At 34.3% G+C, this 21,543-nt stretch overlaps 1 protein-coding gene across 1 annotated transcript; it reads right to left on the minus strand.

Moving 5' to 3' along the window:
- Positions 1-4,592: 4,592 nt before the first annotated feature.
- On the minus strand, positions 4,593-15,152 carry LOC134254186 (midnolin-A-like). The gene is made up of 7 exons (XM_062736729.1): positions 14,544-15,152; positions 10,321-10,408; positions 10,102-10,158; positions 9,066-9,326; positions 8,208-8,325; positions 7,829-7,990; positions 4,593-6,750 (listed from the first exon to the last, which is right to left on the minus strand). The coding sequence occupies exons 1-7, from the start codon at positions 14,693-14,695 to the stop codon at positions 6,491-6,493; spliced, it is 1,098 nt and encodes a 365-aa protein (XP_062592713.1). The 5' UTR covers positions 14,696-15,152; the 3' UTR covers positions 4,593-6,490.
- Between the last annotated feature and the right edge of the window lie 6,391 nt (positions 15,153-21,543).

Consider the following 21,543-nt stretch of genomic DNA (forward strand, 5'->3'; position numbering starts at 1 on the left):
GGACACCCATGGACCAACTGTTCAAAAGTTAATGCCATAGTTAAAGTTCTTTAAAAGTGGGTGATACTCCAAAGTTAAGGTCAAAGGGTAAAAATAAATGGCACCTAGGAAAGGTCTTGGCACAAAAATACACATGAAATGTAAAAGCTCTAACATCAACTGTCCAGAAGTCTAGGATAAAGTTTTCAAGAAGAAGGTCATGTTGCAAGGTCAAGGTCAAAAGGTCAAAACTGTTGGTATACAAAGGAAGATAATGTCACAAGAATACAACTATGAAATCTGAAGCTCTGGTGCAAAATGTTCAAGAGATATACATAAGGTTAAAGATTATATATAGTGTTTCAAACTCTAAGGTCATGGTCAAAAGGTCAAAGGTATTTGAATGCAAGGAAATGTCTTTTCTAATGAATACACATGTGAAGTATGAAAGCCCCAATACTAGCTGTTCAAAAGTTATGGCCAAGATAAAGTTTGGTAAATAATCAAATTCCAAGATCAAAAGGACAAATATGTTGGTACATGTATCCAAAGAATGTCTTGTCAAAGAAATTCAAAATTACATTTGTAATGCACATGTGAAATATATAAGCTATAGTCCCAACCAATGAAAAGTTATGGGCAAGGTTAAAGTATTTGTTGACAGACTGACAGGGCACAAACTATCTTAGGTAACCCATATCTTAGGTTACAGGGTCATAAAATTGCAACAGTAAATGTTCATCGGAGATATATGTCAAGAGAAGCAGGGTTATCAACACTGCTGAGGGCAACATATCTAAGTTTTTTGCAAATCATTTATTAATAAGGAAGAAGATGCACAGCTAGAACTGACAACAGGGGTCAACATCTCCAAGGTTGTTGACATATCTGATGTTGAGTTATCAAGGCATAAATTTTTCATTCAAATTTTTTTGAGTCTTCAGTTGGCAAGAAAGTTATTTGTAATGAAAAAAAAAATATTTTTCATATATGTTGCTATCAGAATGATGACAAAAAACTGACTGCAGGAAATATCAAAAATGCTGGTGAAATTGAATCACAAAGCAGCCCCCTCCCTCCTCCCCACTCAAATTTACCTTGCCAGTGTCAAATTTCTTACAATGGCCCTGAAGAAAGTGTCTGATTCCATATTACATGGTATCAAACCATAGAATTTTTTATTACCAATAAAGCTTTGGATTCCATTCTTTCCCAGTTTCATTCTCTATGTTACAATTCCTCAGTGTTCCCACTACTGCACTGCTATAACAATCAGGATGGCAATATGCGTATAGTGTACTTTTTCCTTTCATTTAAGTATATTAAATGTACAAAAGTGCAGTTTTTTTTCAGATTTTGAACTGCCAAATTTGGAGAGAAAAAATTGATTAAAAGAATTTATCTGTTAAAAGTATCTGATCAGTATTGAAGGAGCTATGCAAAAGTACAAGTATTTTATACAAAGCCCTTTTTTGCAATGAAACTTGCTTCCTAGCTTTTTAGCTCTCCTGAGCCGAAGGCTCAAGTGAGCTTTTCTGATCACATTTTGTCCGTCGTCCGTCTGTCCGTCTGTCTGTCCGTCTGTAAACTTTTCACATTTTCGACTTCTTCTCAAGAACCACTGGGCCAATTTTGACCAATCTTGGTACAAAGCATCCTTGGGTGAAGGAGAATTTAAATTGTTAAAATGAAGGGACATATCCCCTCCCAAGGGGAGATAATCAAGAAGAGACAAAAATAGGGTTGGGTCATTAAAAAATCTTCTTCTCAAGAACCACTGGGCCAGTAAAGCTTAAACTTATGTGGAAGCATCCTGGGGTAGTGTAGATTCTAAATTATTCAAATCATGACCCCCGGGGGAAGGGCGGGGCTACAATGGGGTATCAAAGTTTTATATAGAAATATATAGGAAAAATCTTTGAAAATCTTCTTCTCAAGAACCACTGGGCCAGAAAATTAAATGACCCCCGGGAGAAGGGCGGGGCCACAATGGGAAATCAAAGTTTTACATAGAAATATATAGGAAAAATATTTGAAAATCTTCTTCTCAAGAACCACTGGGCCAGAAAAGCTGAAACTTATGTGGAAGCATCCTGGTGTAGTGTAGATTCTAAATTGTTCAAATAATGACCCCCGGGGGAAGGGCGGGGCCACAATGGGGAATCAAAGTTTTATATAGAAATATATAGGAAAAATCTTTGAAAATCTTCTTCTCAAGAACCACTGGGCCAGAAAAGCTGAAACTGTAGATTCTAAATTGTTCAAATCATGACCCCCGGGGGAAGGGTGGGGCCACAATGGGGTTCAAAGTTTTACATAGAAATATATAGGAAAAATCTTTGTCAAGAACCACTGGGCCAGAAAAGCTGAAACTTATGTGGAAGCATCCTGGTATAGTGTAGATTCTAAATTGTTCACATCATAACCCCCGGGGGAAGGGCGGGGCCACAATGGGGAATCAAAGTTTTACATAGAAATATATAGGAAAAATCTTTGAAAAAAGAACCACTGGGCCAGAAAAGCTGAAACTTATGTGGAATTTTAATGTAGATTCTAAATTGTTAAAATAATGACCCCCGGGGGAAGGGTGGGGCTACCAAAGTTTTATATAGAAATATATAGGAAAAATCTTTGAAAATCTTCTTCTCAAGAACCACTGGGCCAGAAAAAGTGAAGCTTATGTGGAAGCATTCTGGGGTAGTGTAGATTCTAAATTGTAGGAATCATGACCCCCGGGGGAAGGGCGGGGCCATTATAGGGAATCAAAGTTTTACATAGAAATATATAGGAAAAATCTTTGAAAATCTTCTTCTCAGGAACCACTGGGCCAAAAAAGCTGAAACATATGTGCCCATGGAAGGATCATGGGGGAGTGTAGATTTCAAAATGTCTAAATTATGATCAGTGGGGTAGGGTGGGGATGCATTATGTATAACAAGGGGGAAATCTGGTAAAGAACAGAATGGTCAAAGCTTCTCAGGTGAGCGATGTGGCCCATGGGCCTCTTGTTTATTTTTGTTTTCTTTCAATAGAAAAAAAAAAAATTTGAAATATTTATTACATGTATATCAATTTAATATATAATAAGTATTTAATATAAGGGAAAGAAATTCAGGAAATTAAAATAGAAAAAAACTAGATTTACTTTAATAAAAAAGGCCATTTACAAAAAGCTGTCTATTGAGTATTTCAGTGTGGGTTGATATGTAGCACTTATACTAACTGTGTGTCATTATACACAGTAAATGGAACCAATACTAATGAAAACAGAAAAAAAAGCATTCATCTGGTGAATCATGGGACACTCGATCAACAGTTGTAGGTTTTCTGTTGTCAAGTGGGCCCCGGGGCAGTTGTAAGGAGTCCGTGATTGACAACTTTAGTATTCAGGCCATATACCACACACTGTCCTGTCTCCTACTCTGTAAACTGAAATCCCCCAATAACTGAACTGTTATATCAAACTCTACCCTTTTTACACTTTCAGGGATTCTGAACGATGATTTTTTAGCCTCCTTAAATTACTGGGAGAAGAATTTATATTTAATTTTTTTTAAAACTTTTTTTTTAAAGACCCTCTTTCATAAGAGTCATATGAGAATTAAAAGTAGAGAAGGTAATTTTTCAAGAATGAGCCCATTTGACATTTAAGTAGCGCTGCATGTAACAAAATGTTAGGATATATGTGGGGTTTATCAATGTTTTTATTTTGTCTTGTCACTGAAGATTGATAACCGAGGAATGAGAAATTGTCCAATTAAAATCACAGCCATCATTCAATATCCTGATCTAAATCTTCTGATGGAGTTTCATGCACTCAGCTTTGAAATCTCTACAGACTTCTAACATGATCACTTCTTGGTTCCTCCATGGTCTTATCAGAAGAAAACCTCATTTCAGTCGTTTACATGTCTTAAGAAAGACTGTATTGACAATTAGACACCCTGGCATTGATTTCCATCAAACAAATCTGTGTTTTATCTATGCTAATGACTTGTAAAGGGCAACTGTACATAAATTTATTATAGACCTGATTACTGTACAGATCCTGAAGTGCACAGGGATTGATAAAGTTGTCAATCTTTGTCAGTCTATAATGGCCGGGTAATAGGTATGAAGTAGGAGGACACTCCAATTTCAGGGACTGTTATAATCTGGGGGTTCATTAAGTTCACTCCATTGTTGACAAGAGGCTTTTTTTACTACCAGTATGAAGGCAATTAATACTTAAAATTTTTTCCCATCATATTATGTTTTTCATGTTTGAAGAGGAAAACATATTGGCTAAGGTTATCAAGTTCATTCAGTATGCCACACATGTACGTACATGTATCATATTGATATGGATAAAAAATAACCAGTCATTAACTTTTTGAGTTAACTCTTTGTCAGTAATAAATTCTTATAAGATACCTAGTTCCCAATATCTTTTGTTCACAGACAAGAATTTAAAGGATTGTTGGTTAACATATATAATGTAATACATTGTAATTGTTATGTGTACCTGAGGGTATTTGTTTACTAAATTGATGAAAATACTATCAATAAAGTACATTGTACCATTATAGTACATTGACCTTTTTATATACTTATAAATCACCAGAAAGAGATCATTTGCATTCAGAACTTTTTTTTATTTTTTCATCAAAAGGAAAATATTGGTAGCAAACTGTTATTTTACTAACACCAGGTTATGATAACAATTATGAACAAAAAATAATGAATAGATATGAAGGATTAAAGACTACAGAGTCGTACAAATACAATGTATTGATATACAAGTACGTAAACGATCCACCTACAGGATATAGCAGGAGGATATAACGTCGTTTAACCCTGCTCAATGGACAGTAGCAATATAAGTTACAATACAAAAAAAACATCCTCCATGCAAAATTAACTATCCGTGCAAATTAAAATGTCATTTTAAGTCATCGATAAGGTCAATAAGTAATATTATACAAGTTCAATCCAGAAGAAAAAAAAGTCATGGAATTTCAATAACTTATATAAAGGTTTGATATTCAAGAGGTGACTGGGACACAAGTTGTTTTAATGTGTTAATATTTAATGGTGAGTTATGACACCAGATCACTGTTACAAGAAGTAACAGGCAATACCTGGAACACTTGTAGTGTAGATAAAATCGTCTGATTTTCTGACAATCTCAAACAAGGAAGTCGATGTTAAGAGAAATTTTGCATTCAAGTCTGTGTGTCACAGCTTTTAAAAAATGTTTATGACGTGTAGTCTTTTATTAAAATGAACCAATACAGGCAGTTGATCTGTTCATTGCCCTACAAAAATTATTTTATAATGGCATAAGAAGCGTATTTAAATATCTGAAAATAGTTACTGAATTAGCATATTGTCTACCTGAATAGTTTTAAGTAAAGAATGCATGGTGTAGTTGCTCTACGTAACAAGTCTAAATACAGGAGACAACAATTTGTGTGTGCGTCATAGCAGCAATAGACTAAATCTCGTTTAAAACGTACATGTGAGATCAACAAAAAATGCCATTATATTTCTTTCAAAACAAATTTGAGGGAGTAATAAATATATAGCACTAAATGTACAAACTGAAAAAATGGAAAATATAGATATATGTGCCCTATGGAGTCATTTAGTATTTTTCTAAAATAAATTATAGATAAAACAGCTAGGGAAAAAAATTGCATCATTTTCTCCATATTTTCAAGGAATGAATAATAAAACATTTTTTATGTGTTGGCATTTTTGAGTATGACTATATAACCAATTATTTGATATTATATTTGAAGTTGAAGTTTTAAATTTTGTAATTTATTTTTTTCAATTGAGGAAACTGGGAGAAAAAGATGATTGAGTCTCTCAACAACAAAAATCCAGTTTGATATGAAGATTTTGACCTGGGTGGAACCTGAGAAGGGAAAATGTCATGGCCTTAACAAAGACACAAAGGTAAATCAAGCAAAAACACTATTGAATTAAAGTGAGGAACAATTAGTTTACTGATATATATACTGGCCACAAAAGACAACAATTGTTATGCTTCATATAGACAATATGCCTCTACAAAGTGCACATAAAACCACTACAAAACTGTCTTTGGATCAAGTATGTAAACTTGTTCAAAGACTGTGTTCTCTAAACAATGAACATGCAGCTGTTCATGACAATATACTGCCTTTGTCATGGGCCTGCATTTTGTTCACAACACAAATTGACTAGCATTTATTTGTTACATATCTTCCGGTCCTTAAAACATCCCTAACAACTTGGCCTGATCAATCGTATCAACAAAAATACATAATGCTTTAGTGGTAAATGCATACGTGTATCATCAGCAGTCAAGATCCAATGCTTCAACAATGGCCAAAGTTGAACAATGTAACATTATATATAAATGCCTTTTTCTGTAGTACCAGTGGCTTCAAATACCACCACAACAGAAAGCTCCCTAAAAACTAACAAAGAGATATGTCAGCTTTATGGGGAAAACTGACCCAAAGTTACAGAGACAATGTGCTCATACTGCCACTGTTTCTTCTTTCAGATTTTTGTAAGAGTCCTGGGGGACCTGGTTTTCAGAATTCAGACAATCTGAGCCGGTGTCAGATTTAAAGCTTCGATCCTGCTTCCTCGGCCAATGGTAAGGAGCCTGTGAGGTCCGTCTGTTTTTTCTGCGCTGTTTTTTCTCTGCCATCATCATTTTAAGATGCCTGACTTTACTACGGATATTGGCATTGTCCACTTCGTCTGTACAGCTGGGATTATGAGCTCGTCTTTCTGTAAAACAAACCACCCACACGTTTTATTACTCAGTATCGATCACAGTGACTAAGATGTATTGATTTCTGCCTATTACTTCATGCTGTGTGGAGACATGTAAAACAAGTATATCCCACAAATGTCGGCAAATCTAAGTTGTCATCTTTGTTCTGTGGTTATTAGACTTATGGCTGGTCCGAATTATAATTATATATGATTCACCTCTGTCCAGGTGTGCAAAGACATCTACATATTTCCCGAGTTTTACAATACTAAATGAATTTATAATTGCAGTGTACTTATGTCTAGTGGGGTAAAAAAGTCATGATAAAAAAGACACCATCCTATAATGGGTTTCAGTTCTCAAATTCTGACTATTTTTAGTAGATTAACTTGTATGGTTTTACAACCTTCTCCTGCAGTACATTGCACAGGTCACTGCACTCTGTTAAGAATTCAGAAGTGCATGGCAAGAATTTACTTCAAAATCCTTTATACATGCCTGAAAAATTCAGCTGATTTGGTGTGTCAAAGTTTCACTAAATTAGATAGGTATTTCATTTAAAAAAAAAAATATATATAAATTGGTGTAGGAGAAAAGGAAAAGGCATTGCTTTTTTTAAAGAACATAAATCCTTATTTGATTGATCAATGTTTGCACCTTGGCTATTTCACCTGTGTTTTCTTGGTAATCAAAACACTCTAATTTGTTTATTATCACATACTTAACTAATATTCCAGCAAAGTGCAGAGTAATTTTGTCAGTCGTATGACTGAAGCAAGGACATTTTACCCATTTTTACAAAAAAATAATAAAATACCCTTAGAGTTATTTAGTAGATTCTAATATTTGATCTTAACCTTTGCATATTTTTTTTCGCAAATAGCTGTTGTTGAATATTTCTCATTTAAATCCGTTTTTAAAAAAAAATCCAAAACCTGTCTGATCCAATACATCCCATAAAAGAACTCGGTATAAAGTTTTGTTTTTTTAAATTGAAGCAAAGAATTACTGCAAAGCTTACCACTGAAAAATCATAATGATAGTAAAGACAGATTTCTACCACTAAATAAGGTGTAATGTATGTGTACTGACCTTTAAATTGGGAATCTGGGGCTGATGGTTGTGGTTGGTGAAGAAATGAGTGTGGTTTGTAATGGGGGACTGCACTGAGGAGGTCATTCAGGATATGGATGATGGTAGTGAGGTCTCTACGGGGACGACCCTCCACCGAGTACACCGAGGGGTCAAGGGTCCCTGAAAAAAGGTCAAGGTCAAATGAAATGTGTTGCACTGGCACATCAAGCATATTTATGGGAAGTTGATTTAAAGAGTGTGCATTTGCACTGAAATTTCAGTTCAACTATGATTTCTTGAGTTATACACATGTTCATGTTTATAATCTGACTTTTTTTTGTAAAAGGGGTCTTTGTCTCAAAGAGGAGAGGGTAAAAAGAAGGGAGGAGGAGTTTACCTGAGAATGTCCCGGAGTACATGCCCCGACCCAGATTCTCCACGCTCTCTATCACAGCTCCCTGACACCCGGAGGAGTTCTCCATCACACCTTGATTAAAGCTAGAGGTTTGGCACTTCTAAAAATAGCAAGGAACACATCTATAAAGGTATGTACATTGTAAGCTTACTTTATTTAAGTATGTCAGTGTTACATCAGAGGAGTTTAATGAACTATCAGGCAAGCTTGAGTTGAAATTCCCGCAATGATTTTTCACCTTTACTGCTAGTATCCTAAGATATTTTCACATGTTTTAAAGCTTATTTTGGGGATTATCACAATTTTTCTAAGTACATGTACATGTATTTTTTTTCACTTCTTCTTTGTTATCCCTGACACAGATTCTAAACTTCCTCGATTATAAAAGCTCATTTGACCTAGAAATCAATAGCTAGGCTGATTGAGAAATTGCAGCATCAAAGGTTTGACATGTGGCAAGTTTGATCAGAGAGAGAGGTTAAAATCGATCGATGATTAGTAATACAGTAAATAGGCTGTGCACCAAGGTGTCCTACAAACAAACAAACATTGTGGGATCAGCTTATTTTCCTGTGTGGGTTGGTTTGGGGAATATTATATGTGTGGGTTTGCCGTATTTGTCCTCAGGCCAGTAAAAATAACAAGACGATACTGAGACATGGTGATATTCAGATTAACTATAAAGTTATCCCCATGTCTTCCTTTATTAACAAAATTTCAATAAAAGATATTATTTGCAATTAGAAAATGTAAATGCTTTTAGGCCTAGTTCTCCTGATGAAATCTGACCTAGATAATCTTGTATAGATAGGGCGAACAAATGCTCTGAAGATGTCTTACTTTTTCTGAGTCGGGGAAACCCCGGAATTGATGTAGATTATAAGGGATTCCGTTGCTCCCCGTATGTGGTATGTAGGTAGGGGAGGGGACGTCTTGATGATCGTGCACGGTCATGTTTTGGGGGGTAGGCAGTTGAACTGGAGAGGGGCGGGATCGCTTGGAACCACTTTGCGTAGAAAGTTGAAGCTGTATGAACATCATATGGTCTCCTAGTCTCATGGCTAATACAAGTGGTGCTCTCCCTGACAGAAACTCACTTATCTGAAAGAAAAATCAAATAATCTGTTACGAACAGAATTCTTTGATATTCATTATTAGGTAAACACGTGTACAGTCATTTTAATTTCAGCTCCTTGAGGGATTTCGAAATTTCATCTCATCAGCTGTTAAACTTTTTTAAAACTGTTGTGTGTTTGTTTACTTAGTTTCTTTGTTGTTGCCTCACATTTTTTTTTATCATTTTGCAACCTATTTTCGTGAGTATCTATTCATTTGAGCTTGACAGAATGATTAGTTGATAACAACATCAGAATCGGTAAATGTTGCGCAACTCGGTCGCAGTTCACGTTGCTCTGTGAATATTGCAATAATTATGAATTACAAAATACACTTTTTTTTTTATCAGATTAATTGCGAAATTTAATGTTTGAATAAAACCTTTCTTTGTGAAGAAGGGAATCTTCAAGGAGGCTAGATAAAAGAACTTTTTTTTTTTTTATTTTTTTAAACTTTTTAAAAACTAAATTTAGACATTACCATCAGAGAGTGAATCAGACGCAACATATAATGAATAATTATGCGAAGATTTTTAAAGGTCAACAACTTAAATGTCAAAGAACAAAAATATATGGAATAGTAGGCCTTTACAGTAAACCGCATCTTTTTTAAAGTCAAAATTAATGCACCAACGAATCACAGCCTGTTTTTAAAAAGCGCAGCTGTTACTTGTGTAACAAAGTGAGTTAATCTGAACATAAGAAGGTTGTCTGTTGGTTGTTGGCCAAGGGTTATCACTAAGGTGTAATTCAACACTCACCTGTGAATCTGTTAAACTCTCTAACGCTTGCATAACTCCATTGTCTTTTTTATGAAACTGAAATATGAGAAGAAATTCTGATTTTTAAAACAAATCATCAGTTTTACAGAAGACAAATGAAATTTTAATCTTTATGTTTATTTTTGAAAATTGGCTTTAATTTTAACATGTTATTTTTTTATACTGCAAAAAAACTTTTTTTATACTGCGGAAACTTACAGATAAACCAGTTTCCATGCTTGGTATAAGTGTCAAGGTGCTACCGTCTTCAACGTCATAATCTCTCAAAAACCCATGTTTTAGGTGCCTAAAAATAGAATTTAAAAATCATGCATGGATCCAGTAACCTTTCTGTAACCGTTTCGGTAAGTGGGCTAATGTTCTGGGAGGTTGCAGGGTTAGCGCTTGTCAGGAATTATTTTTGACAAGCAGAAGACGGCACATTCCTTTACTGCCTACTCTAATTTTTTGCTAGCATTTTCAAGAATCGTCGTCTTAATTGGGAGGAATGTAAATTAGAAGAAAACTGCTCGCAAGCAATACACACTACTCTCATTATTATGAACATTAAATTGCTTGTTATATAACTTTGAAAACATGTTATAATACGCTGGCATTTTTTTTTCTTGGAAAAAATAAATTAATCGGATGATGGGAGTAGCCATTCCATAATTAAGCGATGCAGATTATGAAATGGAAAGTCTTCATTTGGCAAGATTGCAATAAAAATCTTTCTGAAAATGGGACCACCGCCCTGCTTAAATGGACAAGATCATTAATTAAAAACTGATCACTTAGCTAACGGTTCTGGTAGACTTATGTGAAGGATGAGGGATTGAGGTCGAGGAATTTAGTCAGCGTGCGTCAGAAGACTACGTTACATGAAAATGCAATTCAATTACAGTGCCGTTTTATTTATTGGAGGGACAATCGATTACTTGACAAACTCTGTTATGCCCCGCACGTAATGTGCATTCATTGACTTTTGCTGTACAAGGTTTGAGGATGCATTGACGTCAGAACCGGGATTAAAGCCGTGTCAGGGATAATTGGCTCAAAGATGTTTTCCCCCTAAACACTTTTGTTCAACAATCTTATCCTCCCCAATATCTTGACGGACACGAGTCCGTCTATCCCCATTCTATGGGAAAGCTATCAATCTCGCTTTTTGCCCTTTTAAGAAAGATACTAAAGCTACGTGTTGGGAGGGTTTTGAATTATGTGTATGGTTTCTTTATTGAAATGGCTAATGACCTTTTTCGATTATACATATTTTGTTTTTTAGATTGTGGGCGTCCAGTGCGTGCCGCTAAAAAATGGAAGTTTGCAGGCTTCGGTTATTTTGTATGTTCTTGACATTTATGTATAAACTCCTTTGGCAAGATTGCAAACTTGAATAATTTTAGTCACCTTATATCAATACATACGTTCGCTTCCTTTTATTGAAGAGCGATAAATAAAAAAAAGCCTGATGTATTTTTGGAGTATTTTGAGAGTCTCGGAGGTGCACACTTGAATGCTTGTTTAGCATGCAAGCTTGATGTAAAGCAAGTCCTGACATTTAATGAGCGGCAAATGTGTGGGCGGAATGAAGTCTTTCTTTTCGGGAGCCTGGTCGCTGTTCGACCGATCAGCTGTCCTTATTTGAATTTTCTACTTCCATCTCTCATTCGTATTAAAAAAGGGCCTTTGACCTCAAATTGTGATAAAGAAAGCCGTCAGGTGTATAGTGCAAGCAGAAAGCCCCCAAAAGTTACGAGGTCGTTAATCTTTCTACCTCGCTTCCGTAAATAAAGGTACGTCAGTTGTGTTGAAGAATGTGCGTAGGAGTGGCATTTTGAAAGCGAAAACATCACTCCTAGTCGAAATATTGACTTTTACTGGTAGATAAAAATATTAAATCTAAGCATCGACGTACATACATGTATGCAACTTCCTAATAAACCATTGCATAACGTGAATTCTTTGTGCAATAGCTGCCCAATGCCAAACCTCGTTATTGTCTGAAATAGTCGGCTTATCAAAGTAATCTTGTCTCCCCGGTGTAGATCTTTTTAATTCGCGGTTATTATTTGTTGATCGTTTAAATATGTATGAGACTGCACTTGCGGTTAAGAGTTCAAACCACAATTATGCTTCCAAGCGATCGGCAGGCCTGCTAAAGCTATTAGTTTATCACTCTTCCGTGCATTGAGTTTTGGTAAAAAAAGAAAAAAAGATATAGGTTAGTATGTCTCTTTGTGAACCACTGTTCAATTATGAAGGACTTTGCAGCGAGAGAGCCGGAGATTTGGCATTTGGAATAGACGTCATACTGTTGATTAAATGATTTCTGAAGGCTTTGTGTCTGCAATGAGAACTACAATAATCTCCCACCCAGGCCAAGACATGAGTAACATCAATGTTACTTTCTATGCAAACAGAATTTTGATATAATTTCATAAATGAATCTCTAGGTATTTTACGCTTTTCCAAAGAAGGAAACAATTCATCATTCTGAAAATATTGCGCTCTCCTGACAATTTCATAGAAATAAGCTATTGATCTGCGACTTCTATCTTCCGCTGGTTTATCCGTCTTAAGCAGGTTGAAGATTACATTGTCCTAAGTATTTATGTACTAAGCAGTGATCACAATTACTTATGTCTCGTGAAAATATAGTTACTATGTCCCCTGAAAATATGTAAATAATGAATTACAAATCAGGCGTTACTTCACACTTGATTAATGTAATCTTTGTTTTAGAGGGGACTAATACTTAATTGGAGCTGTTTATCAGAGTTATTCAATTAGTCACTGTTTTAAGGGTTTATTGGGAGAGTAAAGTATATTTTACCATATATGGTAATCATGTACCATCCTGCGCTACCGAAGAGAGGGCCCATTTGACAACAAAATAAGCATATTTGATTAATGCTTCAGGAAAATATTTGGCAGTGTTAAGTTGAACGCACTTTTTTTACGATAGACAATTGAAGTTTTAGAATGACGTTTTCTCTACTGTTGATTTTTATTATCTCAAAAGGACCAGATAGGATCTGCATGTGATCAATACATTGTTGAATACTATTATAGTCTGACCAGATCCCTAGCGAGCTTCCAAGTTCAAAGGTAATTGACTTGGAGCCCAAGACCAGAGAAATTTATTGGATTTGTAGAAAAGTCGATAGAACATGGATCTTCGGACATCGGAAAGATAGCCAACAAGCGGCTAAACCTATAATAACAGGAGGTAAATTGGGACAGGCAATTCGTGAGGAAGTGTGGGCGACCGTGGCGCAACAAAACGCTCCGTATCCTTCTCTAAATAGTAGTTTATCTATTATGCTTCCGGTGACAATCATAGACTATACAGACAGCAAGGTCACTGATAAGGAGAAATTAAGAGAACCGTTTTATTATTGCTTTATCCTTAAAACCGAGGTTCAGTCAATTAAATCAGTGGTGGTTTCAGTCACAAGGTGCTAGATAGAAGATTTAAATTTCGAAAAAAAACTCCCCCAATTTTTAGAAGGAAGTTGTAAGTTAACAAAGCCAGCTGATCACCTTCATCAATGAGAGACCTTTGTTTAATTGACTTGGGACTCGGCCGCTGTGGCTTTGGCAGCTGGTATAGATTAGATTTCTTACAGCTGACTCGGACATGCTTCACCTGACGAAGTTCACGATAGTGCTCTGCGTAGGCTAAACTGTGTTGACCTAATGAATATACACTTGACCCACATAATCTCAATCTGTACAGATTATAAACACCTACATAGAACTTCCGCGCCATGTAATTATCTCGCAGCTCCAAAATTTACAGGGGTGTTATATTTAGAATTAGCCTCAGCAAATACTTGCATGTTTAAAAATCTTGGTGGGTTTAGCTATTGACATAACTTATAAGACAAAGGTCACGATTTTGGTTCTGGTCGATTAAGCCTCAGTCATAAAGCATATTCTAGTGAACGTGGGTGTAGGGGTACTGTCAAAATCTCGTACAGGGAGAGGATTGATAGGGTTGTGTCTGTAATTAGTCGATATGCAGCTTATAATGCAAGGCGTACTTAAGTTCTGCAGCTTCACACTATCTACTTTCGCATAAGGTGTTGAATTTGTAATGTACGAACGTACAACGTACTGTCTGTGGGTGTATTTCATTGTGTTGGTTTACCGTCTCAAACAATAAAGAACATGTGAGACAGGACAAAAAAACAAGCTAGTATAATGTGCAGTTTAATTTAGTCCAAAATTCAGTATAACTATAGGACTTTAGGCAATGTCTTTATTAGCTGTTTATATTCAGAGATAGGGGTACATTCATTGTTGGTTGACTGGTATCACGATGCTATCAGTACTTTGCATTTTATCTTTGAATCTCTTTGACCTTGCAACTATGCATGCTTTTTTTCCCTCCCAAATTTTTTACGATAAAGATGCATTTAATCTAGTGGACTTACTTATTCTGATGGAGCAGAGTAATCCGATCTCTGTGTATATTAAACATCCTGGATAAAGTCCATTGTAGTCCCTGAACAGTTTCATTATGGCCAACCTGAACATCAAAACTTCCCCCAGTTGCAGGTTGAATTATTAATTTACAAGTGTCCATTTTTTCTCCAAAAAAAATTCTGCGTCACTTAAAATAAAGTCCCTTTCCAACTTTAGAAGTAATACAATTTACAGGATTTTCACAAGAAATTATTAGCGCATACCAAGCTCTTAGATGCACACTGATTTGACCTAGTATAATAGTTTTCTGCCCCAGGCAGAAAGAAATATTGTCCACAGGACGTGTATACTCCTCAAGTTCTAGACTTAAACTGTAATATCCTTCATATAAACAAACGTATATAAAGCTGTCTTCCTTCGTAAAAAATGGACTCGCCCGTTACTATCAAACGTGAAAACCGCATTCTCTACGTCAATGAAAACAGTCACGTGTTCCTTTGTTTTTCTCAATGAACACAGTGCTCAGTAGCAATCGATTCAGCTGAGAGGCAATGCTGAGGCTCTTACACTACGACGAATTTCACTGGACTGTCAGGATGAGACAGTCCTTTTAATGATTCTTGTGGATCAAGTTTCTTGAAGTGTAAACAGATATAAGAAATGTGAAGGCTCTTAAGACCCTTTAAATAGGATAGGATAAGGGAATGTTATTATTGCAACATATTCAATAAACTGTACTCTGCACCCTTTATATTGACACGCGCTATAAAATTTCAAGTTACAGTACTACATATATATATAATATAATTACACTTGAAATAGTTTAATTTTTTTATTTCTGGGAAATCTATTTTTATTCGTTAAAAGTATATGATTGACATCTAATGTTTATCACACGATATGTATCAGATAGAAAAGAGGCGGAGTCTGGAAGATAACTGATTAATTTATTGGCTACAGTTGTGGTGCATTATGAAAATAATACGTTTTATATGACTAACCAATCCCTCACAAATATTAACGAATTTCAAAAGAAAAAACAATCCTTCAATGCAATTATTACTGGTTAGTAAAAAGCCATTAAAGCTTTCATCTTGGTAAGAACATCTTGTAAGACATGGAACGACCTGAGAGTTTTTACCCCTGCAAATGTCAATTGTAGGATTGTTTTTATTTGTGGTTACAATGTATGATGCATAGTAAAAAGGCAGCTTCTCATTTTGGTTGATACAACCACAGATAATTAACAATAAAATGTGTATGATAGTACAATGTGCACAAAAAATAGTTGAATCCATGTAGATAGTGGAATATTTCAAAAGTACAGTTTTTTTTGTTTTGCTTTGTACATCGGGTCATTTGCGCACTTTGATTAAATATAAAATGCAATTTGTAATTATTTTAAATGTCCTGATTTATTAGTTAATATATGTGATTATACTATTTGCTTAACTCAAGATTTATTTCACACGACATATGATTGATGTAATATATACAATATATGTATATTTAAAAGAATATTGAGACTCTGATTCTGGAAGTTTCCAGCATTGCTTTGTAAATTTGTTCTCTTGAAACTGTAACTGTTTAGCTGATTTACATTTTGTTGCAAGTTTGATGTTACTGTTTACCTTATTAAACAATACATGTACTTTTTCCTTCCATTTTTTTAATGAAATAGAATACACATATAAGCTTCCATCTACATGATTCTCTTTACACACACAATTATTTTAATAGCTAGAGAAGGCTTAAGCACTGCTTTTATGGATACATTTTTTGAAATAAAACTTAGAAAAAAATTGGCTTTTCAGTGTTGTTATTTATTATCTATGTAAATACACAAGTTCTATCATAAAACCTTTCTCTCTTTACTTCTTTTGGTTGAATTCGTTTCTAACTTTCTCTTCAGTACAGAAAAAGTACAGTGATGTTGATATGGTGATTTGAATAATTTGGTTAATCTTGATGTCTTTTACAGAGCAACACGGGATGCCCTCTCCTTTTAGCACCTGATCCCAACTCTGGAATTTCTTGTGGTCCATTTTCATGCCCTGTTTACAGATTTGTGTTGTTTGCAGTTTCTATGAGATCGAATAATACTGTTCGTAATTTTCACCCTTTTCTTTCACGTTCGAGAAGATATCTAAAAACTATTGAATAGATGGGTTTTTTGATACTTTACAAATGATATGGCGAAATATTCTTTTCTGTTTTTCCAATGTCTTTTCTTTGTCTGGCATGTTTTAATTAATCTACCGGGTAAAAAATTACAACATCTCTTCCAGAATTTAGGTCTTTCTGATCTTGAGAATTTCTTCTCTCTGAATGGTGCTGATGTCTATACCCAGAATCTATAATAGTTGATAATTGAACATTCAGATCTTTAAATTTATCACAAAACAGGCTCTTGATTGGAATCCACACAGAAAGAGGAGTTGCAGGAGAACCCAGACAAATCCGGAGAAGGTCCGTGTAATTTGGAGGCAAAAGAGACAAATTTACCTGGACCAAGTTGAAAAATTTAGCCCATAACACCTATGTTCCTTAAGAGCGAATATGAATAAGTCAAAGGAAGTCAAATCTTATGGCTTTAGCAGATAGAAAATGGGGTATTTTCATGTCATTCAAATTGAAATCATATGAAAAGTTTTTAAATTTGATTTGATTTAAAGAAGAGGTCATGAACATACTTTCACTTTTAAACAATATGGGACAGGAAATGACTGGTTTTCTTTATTTTTTATTGAAAATGACACTTTAAAACAGTTTTTTATCACTATGAGACACCAGCATATGACCCATGTCAAGGCAAGCACCTTTCATTTTTCTTGACCTGCCACATTCCTCAGAGAAAAATATATCATATAAAGATATGCATATTCTTCATTCATTTAGAACAAACGTGCCTTATTTGCGCAGGAAAAATGTTCAAAGACACACTAATTTCTTACCAGAAAAGGAAAATCTTTCAATTCTTATTGCATATATATGTAACAGGAAAGGGGGAAAACAAGACGGACCAGATTAGGATTTAACACTGGACCAGGTGGACCCCCTTGTATCAGCCTGAACCAAGCGCTTTACCAGCTGAGCAAGTACACGTGTTTTTCAATATTTCGAGAATATATATTCAGTTTTACATGTAAACCATCTGATAACACCGTTTCTGTGTTGGGGGGACATTTGTGAGATTCCTCTCAGCTCTTCATTTTTTTTGAAAAATGAAATATTAAATTATATAATCCACCCAGTACAGAAAAGGAGCATCTTAGATTTTATTTACGCATTGAACGCTTAAATGTCTCCCCGCTGAGTAAGTGTTAATTGCTGCACCCGTTGTATTTCATTCATTAAGTTGTTCCAACGTCTATCTTCTTGTTTGTGATACACCCCCCTTAAGCTTTTAGAAAACAGCAGTAATTAAGGATTCGTTGCTTTTGTCTGTATATTTTGACAGGAAATAAAAATTTGATTCAGTTGATTTCTTGGCATGCCCACGGAAAAATTATCAACAAGGTCCTGTTTGTTTAGTTTGGAAACAGAGGACTCGTTATTGGATAATTCAAAATTATATATACATGCATATACTATTGTTACTTTGCTGTTTTCCCTATCAAAGTAGGGATTTTTGTTTTTATTGATTTTTAAAATGTATTTTCATTGGAACTCCCTTACAACTACCTTTGATGTAATTCACAACGAGAACCAATTTAAAAATTAAACAGTAAGTTTTGTTTAAATTTCTTTTAAACTAAAGGTAACATGGAAATTGTTCTGGATTTAGATTTTAAAATCTGAAACAACAGTATTTATGCTGATATTGGATTTATAATTACGAATCAATTTTTAAAAGATATGAATTTTAAAATCAATAGCTTATCTGTTCTCTACCTCAATATTTTTGTACAAGTCTTGATCGAATGAAACATGTAGTCTATTATAATAAAACTCCTTAATGTGAACTAGATATAAAAATTTACCGAAGCTGTTATCAAAATATTACTGTTATTAATGTTACTTTAATCCTTAAAGGCAGTATGTTTAATAGATATAAACAGTCAGTTCACCAAACCCATTAATACACTGGTGCATGAGTTATAAATACACAATTTGGAACGTACAGACAGAGGTAATGACATACAAAATAAAGGAATCGTGTGCTTAATTTGCCAGCTGTAAAGATCGACAAACTGATTCCGTAATTATAATTATGAAAATAGGATTTTCACCTGTGTATCCCACTTTAAAGTTTATATTTATAACATTTTAAAATAATTTGTCTATCACTGAACCTACGTATTATTTATATATATATACATGTGAGGAGTTCTTCATTCCAAATGAAAACAACGTGCATTTCTTCTATGATAGGACTATATCTATATCTATATTAGGTATGTAAATAGGGTTTCTGTTCAAGTATATTACAGACTATCCTGTTGAATTTCACAATCTCGAGACGAAAATCAATGATGAAATTGAATTATTCTTTTGTTCGAACAAAAATTTTTCCCCTATATCTGACAAAGGTAGACTTGAGCGTGCATGTAGGACGTTTGCCTCTGTATTGATATTGGGAAATCCTACGGTCACTAGGTCAAGAAGATCATTTACCTTACATTTAAATATTTAGTAGGAAAGGTGAGCAGGAATGGCGTATCAAGGTGAATCAAATTGTGAAATAACATGTCACGACTATAGTCAAGTATATCACGATCAATTGTGACTAAAAGTCAGTCTCTAATAAAAGAAACATTATTGGAGATGAAAATAAATTGCTTTTCTACATTACTTTTATTTAAGGATTTTAAGTTTACCACATCGTGAAATAACAAGAAACCCAAATTAGATTTTCTAGAAGCTATTATAATCACGTTTCGCAAGAAATATGGTTGGTTTAAGTGGTTTATTAAAAAACATAGACAGAATCATTAGATTGAGAGTTCTTGATATTAGAATGAAAATGAATATAATTCAAATACATAAAAACAACTTTCATTCAAATAAATGGTTGAAATTTGAACTTGATTTTTCTGTCTCCTATAACTAGTCTCAGAATATGCAGTTTTAAACATAGAAATAACCTAAATAGGAAGTAAATTGGAACTCTCATGTTTATATCCTAATCTCGCATACTTCTTGTTATATGTAGTAGAAATAAATCTATTAAAAAAATTATGAGAAGTAAGCGTACTTCCATTTGCCTGATTATAACAAGGAACATACGACATATGTGACCCATCGACAGTGTATACTTATACTCCTCTATGGCACCTGATCTGAACCCACTTCTGTTATTTTAAGGGGTCCGTGTTTGCTTTGCTTTCTATTTGGATTGTTTGTATTGTTCCGATATGTTAGCTTTATTACTGTACGTTATTCTCATGTTTTCATGTCAAGAGCGTGAAATATTTTTTTAAAAATATATTTTATACTCTTTACTATACTGGCCTCAGTTTTGGTCCAATTGTTGTAATAATTGTTTTTATCCAATATGACGATCCCATTACTACATTATACCTACATGTACATAAACTTACCTCCAGGAAGGTAAGTATTTTACAACCCTGGGTGGGTAGTGCGAAGAAGGATGCCAACGGGGAGACAAAACAACTATTGACGTACTACAGTAAAACGGATTTTTCCAACGGATTGATTGAATTCATTTACCGTAGAATATGTGAGAAGAAAAATAGAAAATAAAGTAGACAAGCAACTTATATTATGGCGAATTCGCGCTGAAAAATTAATTAGACGAAGCAAGATATTGGTCGAATCAAAACCAATCAATGAATTTCTCTCACAGTTACGAAGATGAATCTACTGATGAATGCAGAATATATAATAAAAGATGAACTTTTAGGGAGGTTGCAGGAGTTATCTGAAAGGAAAAAAAACGTTATTTCTTGTCTAGACATTTGTGACGAATCTATGTATAATAGGCGTTCAGGGCATTATGAAGTAGAAGAAAAGTTGCAAATCATGAAATGCAACTCATGCATATAGGAACAATAAAGTAAAAAAAGAATGTTAATATTATGTAAATTATTTTAATTTGCGTTATTCTTAGGTTGAATTTGACTATTTATTCCTCTGATTATGCAATGTTAATTTCTAAAATTATTGAAGTTGCAGTTATTTCCCAATCCTTTTATTAGAAATACGAACGATTTAAATATTTATTGCAAAAAATTATTTTTATTAGAAGAATGATGCAAAAGGATATATCTAAGAAAAATTCATGTTTGTGGGTTTAGCATTCAGTCCACGAAATGGGACTTTATAACTTTATACACAAGCATTCCATACGATAAATTAAAGTTCAGGCTTTTTGATATCATTGACAGCTGCTTTTTTAATAAAAATGTCGTTTATTTACTTATACTGTCATTGGTCATTTGCAAAATTATTTTGTTAAAAAGGGTTCTTATTGTACACAAAAGTATTCTGAAGTTGATATTAAAAAGATACTTGAGTGTCCGATTGACAATATCTATATGGTTTTTTATAGACCATGTCTTTCAAAAATCTGTTGGAATTTCCATGGGTACCAATTGCGCCCCGTTATTAGCCCACCTAATTTTGTATTCATATGAAGCAGAATTTGTCCAAAATCTTGTACGTGAAATGAAAAGAAAAACAAAGCATAGGACTTTAACTCGACATTTAGATTCCTGTATATATATCGACGACGTATTGTCAATTTTCAATGACTATTTCTATTCTGATGTCGATACGATATATCCCGGTGATCTTGATATAAAAGATACCATAGTCTGACACATCTGTTTCATATTTGAATATTATACTTTAAAAAGACGTTGATGTTAATCTAAAAACCAAGCTTTGTGATGAACGTAATGACTTAACTTTTCAATCGTCAACTTCCCTTACTTGTGCAGCATATACCTTCATCACCAGCATACGGGGTTTATAACTCTCAGTTGATTCGATACGCAAGAGCATGCTCTACGCATGTACAATTTTTAAAACGAGGAAAATATT

Source organism: Saccostrea cucullata, unplaced genomic scaffold (genome assembly GCF_032062105.1).
Source record: "Saccostrea cucullata isolate Sc308-1 unplaced genomic scaffold, CSIRO_AGI_Scuc_v1 ctg239, whole genome shotgun sequence".
In the NCBI taxonomy this organism is placed as follows: domain Eukaryota; kingdom Metazoa; phylum Mollusca; class Bivalvia; order Ostreida; family Ostreidae; genus Saccostrea; species Saccostrea cuccullata.